The sequence below is a fragment of the Acanthopagrus latus genome, chromosome 7, assembly GCF_904848185.1.
Source record: "Acanthopagrus latus isolate v.2019 chromosome 7, fAcaLat1.1, whole genome shotgun sequence".
In the NCBI taxonomy this organism is placed as follows: Eukaryota; Metazoa; Chordata; class Actinopteri; order Spariformes; family Sparidae; genus Acanthopagrus; species Acanthopagrus latus.
Window position 1 is genome coordinate 14,144,655 of NC_051045.1, and position 8,279 is coordinate 14,152,933.

At 43.0% G+C, this 8,279-nt stretch overlaps 1 protein-coding gene across 16 annotated transcripts in view; it reads left to right on the forward strand.

The window, feature by feature from the left end:
* The window catches only part of LOC119022427 (neuron navigator 1-like), a 95,678-nt gene that overhangs the window by 83,361 nt on the left and 4,038 nt on the right, over positions 1–8,279 (forward strand). For 8 of the 16 annotated variants that reach the window (XM_037103285.1, XM_037103289.1, XM_037103290.1 and 5 more), the window contains 14 exons: positions 1–78; positions 2,798–2,881; positions 4,055–4,372; positions 4,525–4,533; positions 5,333–5,517; positions 5,624–5,786; positions 5,866–6,064; positions 6,178–6,266; positions 6,365–6,463; positions 6,552–6,723; positions 7,276–7,535; positions 7,644–7,795; positions 7,884–7,955; positions 8,045–8,250. In XM_037103285.1, coding sequence (XP_036959180.1) covers positions 1–78; positions 2,798–2,881; positions 4,055–4,372; positions 4,525–4,533; positions 5,333–5,517; positions 5,624–5,786; positions 5,866–6,064; positions 6,178–6,266; positions 6,365–6,463; positions 6,552–6,723; positions 7,276–7,535; positions 7,644–7,795; positions 7,884–7,955; positions 8,045–8,250 — 2,086 coding nt within the window. The remainder of the gene's footprint in view (positions 79–2,797; positions 2,882–4,054; positions 4,373–4,524; positions 4,534–5,332; positions 5,518–5,623; positions 5,787–5,865; positions 6,065–6,177; positions 6,267–6,364; positions 6,464–6,551; positions 6,724–7,275; positions 7,536–7,643; positions 7,796–7,883; positions 7,956–8,044; positions 8,251–8,279) is intronic. The other 8 variants (XM_037103293.1, XM_037103295.1, XM_037103296.1 and 5 more) reach the window with 3 other exon arrangements.

Below are 8,279 nucleotides of genomic sequence, written 5' to 3' on the forward strand. Positions count from 1 at the left end.
CAAATCCGTAAACTGAGGAGAGAGCTGGAGTCGTCCCAGGAGAAGGTGTCCAACCTGACGACGCAGCTGACAGCTAACGTATGTTCTGTTAACTTGCTGATCAGTAATAAACATGACAGTTGTTTTCCTTGGTAGTCGTCTCAACTCTTTAAGGAATTCCCTAAAGATAAATTTACACCACACAAATTACCTCAGGAAAAACACCTAACTTGCTGTCATAAGCTGTGTTTTTATAAATGTATTTCATGCACATTTTGGAGCATGGCGTCATCTTCTTCAAGGATTATTGGCATTAGGCAATTAACTAGTTTTGTTTCTGACTGGTGACCTCAACTTCTACTTTAACTATCACAGCAGTGTGTAATGTAGACTGTACAGCTAACTTCTGACAAATCTTCTTTTGTTGCTCCACACAAGTTGATTGAAACGTGTCTATTTTGCCTTATTTTTTCCTTATTTGCGATATTTCAAAAGTTTGCTCCAGTTTCTTGACAGTTAGATGGAAATATAGCTGTCGGCAACTCATTTCAGATTTGCACTTTGTAAATAATAAACAATGAACAAAACAACATTTTAAAAAATCCAGGGACTGTCAGCCATATTGTAACAATCAATCAATGAGTGCCTAGAAAACAAGTATTTGATACAAAGAAAACATTTGCTTTGTGCATCCAGACTCTAATATATGTGAATGACATTTTCATTCCGTAATTGCATGTTCAACCTTTCCCCTTGAGGCACCTTAAGCATTTGTAGCAGTCCCTTCGTCCAGTTTTACAGCCTAATACCTGTCACTCATCTTGATAAACTGTCCACCCCTGTGACATGTGCCCTGAGGCAGAGGTAACTGATACTTATGAAGACACCACAAGTGTCAAACAAGCGATAGCAGGCAAGAAATTTGCAATGTGAAACGGCCTTCAACTGGGTTTTCCATTTTCTCACTGCTTTCTGTAAAAACACTGAATAATTGGAGAGTACATTAAACTTTCTTCAGATTATTTTAATATTGTGCTTTTTTCCCACATAAAGTCCTGCTGCCCATAAATACACACAAAGCTGCAACTGAAAATAGTCCTATAAAAAATAGCTTTTCGCTAGTCTTGAGCAAAGTTTGTGAAAAACACGTGTCCAGCTGTTACACTACAGATGAATGACCTGTATGTGAGTTTACGCCCGTCCTAATGATAATAATGATTTTTTAAAAGTTGTACATACAGTACATAAAATATACCAAAACACTGAAAGAGTCACAAGCAGGTATTACAGTGGCAGTTGCAAATATAATTATAAAGACAACAGAATGACTAAAACAGGGAGAGGAAAATACATAAAAATTGAATAAAACAAAGATAAAAGCTTTGAGAGAGCAGCGTGTTTTGAGGAGAGATATGAAATGGTGCACCACTTCAGCACCGCTTATCTGTTCAGGCAGAGCTTTTCCGAGTCTGGAGCCTCTAACAGCAAATGTAAAGTCACCTTTAGATTTTAGCCATGACTGCAGCACAGATAAGAGACTTTTTCCTGAGGACCTCAGGCAGTGCATTTGGCCATCAGGTGCAAGCAGCTTAGAGATGTCAGGCAGTTCCAGTCAAGGCAGGCAGCCAGTGTAAAGAAACTGAAATAGGAGTATTATAATCACATTTTATGGAACCAGTTAAGAGCCGTGCTGCAGCATTATGTATGAGTTGGAGACAATGGAGAGACAGTAGAAACCAATAGTAATGAGTCACAATCTAAATAATAATTGTGGATGTTGGTCCTGTGATTGGATTGGTTGACTAGAACAAAACAATAGAGAACCACCAGCCAATCCAGTCCTCTCTCTCGTCTCTCCTTTGTCTCTTCAGAGAGAGATTTCAAATCCGAGCTGTGGCGTGTCAGTCATAGATCGTTTCTGGGCAGTCTCAGCATATTTCTTATCCATGCGGGGCCTGAATAATGCTAACCTCCTCCTGAACCTCTCCCCGAGCCACTTAGCCTCACCACACACACACACATACACAGGTGCCTTGCCATTTCTCTCTTCTCTGCAAGGTTGTTCCTGTACGACCACCGTGTCAGCATTTCCATTGGTCCTACTGCAGCAGTACAGCACAGGCATTATGCATGATTTCATGCAGCACTCATCAATCAAATGTGTATGTGTGCGTGTGTTCGTCTTCCCCATGAGACAGTTTTTTCATCAGGTTTGACCTTATACGAGGCTGTGAATAGGCAAAACAGATGCAGGGATCACAACATGATTATGTGTTGGATTAATGAGTGGGCCACTCCATTGTTTTACTGTATTAATACATTCTATGGAGGAGAGGGGGAAGTAATTTTCCCTTCCTGCTCTTGGCTAAAGTGGGTGTGTGTGTGAGGGAGAGATTAGGGAGTAGGTGAATTTTCCACAGGAGACATCCTGTTCAGCCTTTGTGTGTTATTCAGGTTTTTAGCACCTCATATGTGAGGCCGAAAGGGAAATCTATTGCTCCTGTGCGGGGGTTAATTTCTGCTTTCATTAGTCTCCTAATATTTTATGCACAACTAAACTAAACCAGTCTGTCCAAGAACAGTGATGTAATTAGAGTAGAGACCATTGTATTTAACCATCTGCACCCCAAAATCTGTTTACTTATAAAAACAAACACCAGATTTATACAATTTGCCATAGCCAGAAGTTGTAAAAACAGGAACTATTAATTGATTCAATCGAGAATCAGAGTTGAAAGTAGTTTTTTAATTTGATCGTGACTGCTTTAATAAAATTTTGGGGAAAAAACTGTATTCTTTCTTTTGTCTCTCCGAACAGGCAAATCTGGTGGCTGCCTTTGAGCAAAGTTTGGCACTAATGACGACTCGGCTGCAGAGTCTGTCGATGAGCCAGGAACAGAAGGTAATATCACATCCACACTTTCAAACACAAACACACACAAACGTGAATAACAGCTGCATTCCACTATGGTGCAGTCAGCTAAGAGCAGGCAGTGTCGTGCTAACATGGAGCGAGGTGACTTTGATCACAGCCTGCGGTAAGCAGCTGAATGTAGGTTAGGAGGCCCAGGCTGCAGCCCCACAGGGTGACTTTTAGTGTGAGAAGAAAACAGTGGAAAAGTGGAAAAAATAACTGCACTTGAGGCTGAATGATTAGTGTAAACAGCTTGCATGTGCGCTCACACCAAACATCACATTCCTGCATTCTTCAGCCTTTTGTATCTTTTTTTAGTAAGAAAGAATTGATCAGTGCCCGTGGCAGTGTTCAGTGTGTGGGTCAGTGTTCAGTGTGTGTGTGTGTGTGTGTGTGTGTGTGTGTGTGTGTGTGTGTGTGTGTGTGTGTGTGTGTGTGTGTGTGTGTGTGCGTAAATGAGGATTCTCTCTTCGTGCTTCATGCCTTGCTGCTCCCTCTGAAAGACTTGTCTAGACCGCTCCAGAAAAAAAGTCTTTGTTGTTTGTGCCAGCGCGCTGACCTGTGCAGCTCAGCCTGAAGCACAGGCTCTTTAACCTTGAGGAGATGGGCCGGGCGGCTCTATTTAGAGTGGTCTGGGATTGACTTCAGCATAGAGAGGCTCTGTTGTTCTCGACTCTTTGTCCTTTTGAACTGTTAACATCATGTGGAGGATCAAGCCCCTCAGGTCTATCAGCTCATACTGTGGGCTAGAGATGTAGTGTTTGACTAAAGAATGGGACAATACTACTCCTACCCAAAAAATATGGAAATATATCAGTGTTTATTCTATTTTATCTTATAATATGTCATATAGACAACTGTAAAAAAAAAAAAAAAAAAAGTTAAAATAGACTTTATGGTGCAATATGTAAGAATTTTTGTTTTTAGCATGCAGAACAGCTAGCCCCTAGCCACACTGTACCTCAAGAGGTGATAGACTGATAGCAAACAACACCAATATTCCCACAGTGCCTGAGCTTCCATTCTGGGCAAAGTCAGCTTATACTGCCACTAGCTGCACGATTAAATGAGCTCAATAGCTAATGGCAGCTACAGTTAGCAGCAGTTAGCGGTTACTCTGATTAACACCAAATCACTGACATGTATTAAATGTTTCTGTAGGACTCAGAGCTGTTGGAACTGAGGGAGACAATCGACGCCCTGCGGAGCAGGAATGAAGAAGCCCAGGCTGTCATACATGGAGCCTTGAACAACCAAGATAACATGAAAGGTTTGGTGACTGACCTGTTTCCCTGCACATCTGCCTGCATCAATGCACATTTGCCCCTTTGTGACCTCGAGCTGTTTTGGTTTCCAGAAATGTTGATGCGACGTCAGAACTCGTGTGAGAGCATCTCCAGTCTCAACAGCCTGACCAGCATGTCGAGTCTGGGCAGTCTGAAGGACCAGGATGCCAAGAAGAAGAAGAAAAAGAGCTGGGTAAGAACACACTCTGCATGTGACTCTTAACAAGCCATTTGTCTATGCTTAGTTTGTTCTCCGCAGTGATGTTTAAATAGTAGCACGAACCCGATAACAGCAAGTGTGACCGCTCTCTCCCTCCTCTGTGTTGTGTTATTTTTCTGTAATAGGTCTTCGAGGTGAGTGCAGTAATTGTGCCCCTATAAAGCCTCTATAATTTTAAGTCACACAGCATGATGGACCATCTAAAACTGTCACGCAGTCCTCAAGTGCCTTCCATCTCTGCTCATTGAGCCTCTAGAACACTGATTGGCTGCCTGCTCTGTGAATATTAAATAAGGACCGATGGCTGTAATTCAGAGTGGCAATCAGCAGACATGATGTTCCATACACAGTTTAATCATCAGTTTAATCTTCAGTTATGTTTCTCCTCATTTACACCATGCTTTATTCTGTACTTCCTTTCCTTCAGTAAAATTCTGTACAGCCTTACCAAGTAACCCTGACTGACGCAGGAGCTGGGCACTAAATCTGCAAAAACATGCACCGACTCTAACTTTGACTTATTTGCAGAAAATGACAGGAAGCTTAAAGAAGAGTGCTTATTCAGTTTCTTTCTTATGTCCGTACATTCAATTTAAAGCCACCATCAACTGCCTGCTAGCCTAGCTGTATAAAGGCCAAGGGGAAACAGCTGGTCAGGCTCAGTTGAGGGTAACACAATCTGCCTTCCAAAACATTTGACAAAAATCATAACATAATTGTTCATATTTAACAGACAGATATGAGAGAGGTATCACTTTTCTCATCCTTGTGGCAAGAAAGTGAATAAGCGTCTCCCTAATGTCAAACCATTCCTTTAATTACAGCATGTATGAAATCAGTCATAACACCTTGTTTTTGTTTTTCTTCTTAGTAATAAATGCAGTAATCCTCTGAATATTGGTTCATCTCTCTGTATTGCCATCCTTTGTGTAGCTGAGGAGCTCCTTCAACAAAGCATTCAGCATTAAGAAAGGCTCCAAAACCTACTCAGACATTGAGGAAATCGCCACCCCCGACTCCTCAGCTCCCAACTCCCCAAAGATGCCTCATGAGGGGCTAGAAGGAGGAGAAAACCAGCCCACGTCCCTCAAAACCTCAACCTCTGCCACCTCCTCTGTGTGAGTACACAAACCCCTTGCTGCAGCTCTTAGCTCAATACTTTTAATACGTTTTATCACACTTTATGGTTGTCTGGTGCTGAAGACTGCAACCCCTTCCCTCCAGGATCATGGAGACTACAGAAGAGGGAGACAATGAAGAAACGGCAGTAACAGAGCTGCGCTCAGAGCTCTGGCTGAAAGAGAGAGAACTGACAGACATCCGACTGGAGGCCTTAAGCTCCGCACATCAGCTGGAGCAGCTCCGAGAAGCCATGAACAGCATGCAGGTTTGTTTTGCCTCCATGAGCATTTGTGCAAATACATTAGTGTGTGAATTTAACATTTTTCCCCCTGCCTGTATCTTAGTCAACTGTGGAGAACCTGAAGGCAGAGAATGACCATTTGAAAACAGGGAGTACGCTCACTCTCCCTGGCTCCGGTCCCACCTCTTCCACTTCGCAGCCTTCAGGACTCGCCTCTCTGCTGGGGCCCTCACTGAGGCAGCCAATGAGTATGTCCCTCACCAAGTCCTTCAGCCTCAGCCTGAATGATTGTAAAGATCCAGGTAAGATACAGACACAGAATTCCACCTGTTTTCACTTAACAAGCATCTACAGCACACGTAAAAGTTGTATATCTGTAACCCTTTCACTATTTTCTTTCCCTTTTCTCTTTTAGACCTGTCTCCAGTTGACACGTTAAGTGTGTCTTCCCAGCCAGATGAGGTGTGTGCAAGAGTGCTGGTCCGCATTGGAGATCATGCAGAGGTAAACATCTTAAACAGCCTCAATATCCTCTAATGTCAACAGCTTTAACGTGAACATATGCAAGATTGTTCACTCTTTCCGTCTCTCTGTCTTTGCAGGGCAGTAAGCAGCAGCAGGACTACTTCCTGGGCTCAGTGCTGGTCAATGCGAGGACTGACTGGGCCTGTCTCGACTCTCTCATAGCAAAGACCTTCAAGGTAGGCCTTTCCCTTTACCTTGCAGTCCCAGTATAACTCTGAATAGATAGACCAGTCCTTCCTTATTTTCCTTTTTTGTTTGCTCCAGGATTATCTTACTCAAGTGGACCCGACTACCAGCCTGGGTCTATCCTGTGATTCACTGCACATGTACCAGCTGTCCCAGGGAGTGCAGAGGGTGATCGGAGGAGAAAAACCTCAAGCATCACCTTGTCGTTATCTTGGCAATGGTTCAGCTCGAATATTTGTCACCTTGAAAGGTTAGTGAAAGTCCTCAGTAGTTGTTTTTGCTTTGAAATGTGTGTCATTTATATTTTTGCCGACCATTTTCATTGGATTGATTTCCCACCTTCTCGGCCACCTACATTATACTGTAAAACACAACTTTGCCCTCATTTCATCTTTTTTTTTTAAATTTATGTTTCAGTAATGCAAGCTGGTGAGATTAGAGATGATCTGACAAACAATAAGCAATGATGGATGTTGTGGAAATTACTCTGAAGTAGGGAGAGCTATATAGGGAGAGGGAGAGTTTTCATATCAGTCCCTGTTCACCACTGCACTTAAAAATGAATACAACTACAAAATATTGATTGTAATGTATTGCCCACCTCTAGATTTATAAAGATTTATGTCTACGTACATGGAGGGGCATTTTAAGTTCGTAAAATTTGAAACTAAGTTCATGAATTGTAAATAGTGTACTGAAACATCAGCATCTCCCATTTTTTTTTTACATGCGGTAGTTACAGATATTTGATAATAAGGACGACATAAATCAAATTGCCTCCTCCATGTCTGCCTCTCTCTAGGTCTTAGGGAAAAATCTGTCGACGCTCTGGTGTTCGAGACTATGATTCCTAAGCCGATGATGCTGCATTACATCAGCTTGGCGCTGAAGCACAGACGCCTGGTTCTGTCTGGGCCCAGCGGGACGGGAAAGACATACCTAGCTCAGCGTCTGGCTCACTACCTCCTCGAACGCAGCCGGACCGACTCGGCCGAGGCCGAGACCTGCATCCTGGGTCGTAGCGCTGCAGTCAGCTTCAACATGCATCGTCAATCACAAAAGGTAACATGTTACTCGGGATTTATTTCAACCGCTTATTAACACAAATTTGAGTTTTGATTCATATACACAGACTTTTTAACTTCCCCTTTTTATCACCTTCACTTTCAGGAGTTGCAGCTTTATCTGTCTGACTTAGCGAATCAGATCGACAGAGAGAGTGGAGGAGAGCTGCCGCTGGTTGTTATTATAGACGACATCAGTGACTCAGCAGCTATCACTGAACTTGTTAACGGAGCACTTACCTGCAAGTATCACAAATGGTGAGTCACTTCAAACTGTTGCATTTCTCTAAAGAGATAAAATGATATCCTGCTCATGAAAAGTTCATTTCCTGCGTTGATGTTTCAGTCCCTACATCATTGGAACAACCAATCAGCCTGTGAAGATGTCGTCTAACCACGGACTGCACCTTAGCTTCAGGTGAGCACAAAATGATAACAGTGCCACCTCGTTCTTTACAAAATGAAGTGCACATAGAGTAACAGAAATTTTCTTGCACGTGAACACAGGATGGTGACGTTCTCAAACAACGTGGAACCGGCTAATGGGTTCCTAGTGCGATACCTGCATCGTAAAGCTGTGGAAGCCTACCAGGAGAAGGTGCAGGACCCAGCACGCCACCAGGCTCTCCTTCGCGTACTGGACTGGGTCCCTCAGCTCTGGTACCACCTCCACACTTTCCTGGAGAAGCACAGCACCTCAGACTTCCTCATAGGTGAGAGACAGTGGACACACAGTCAAGGA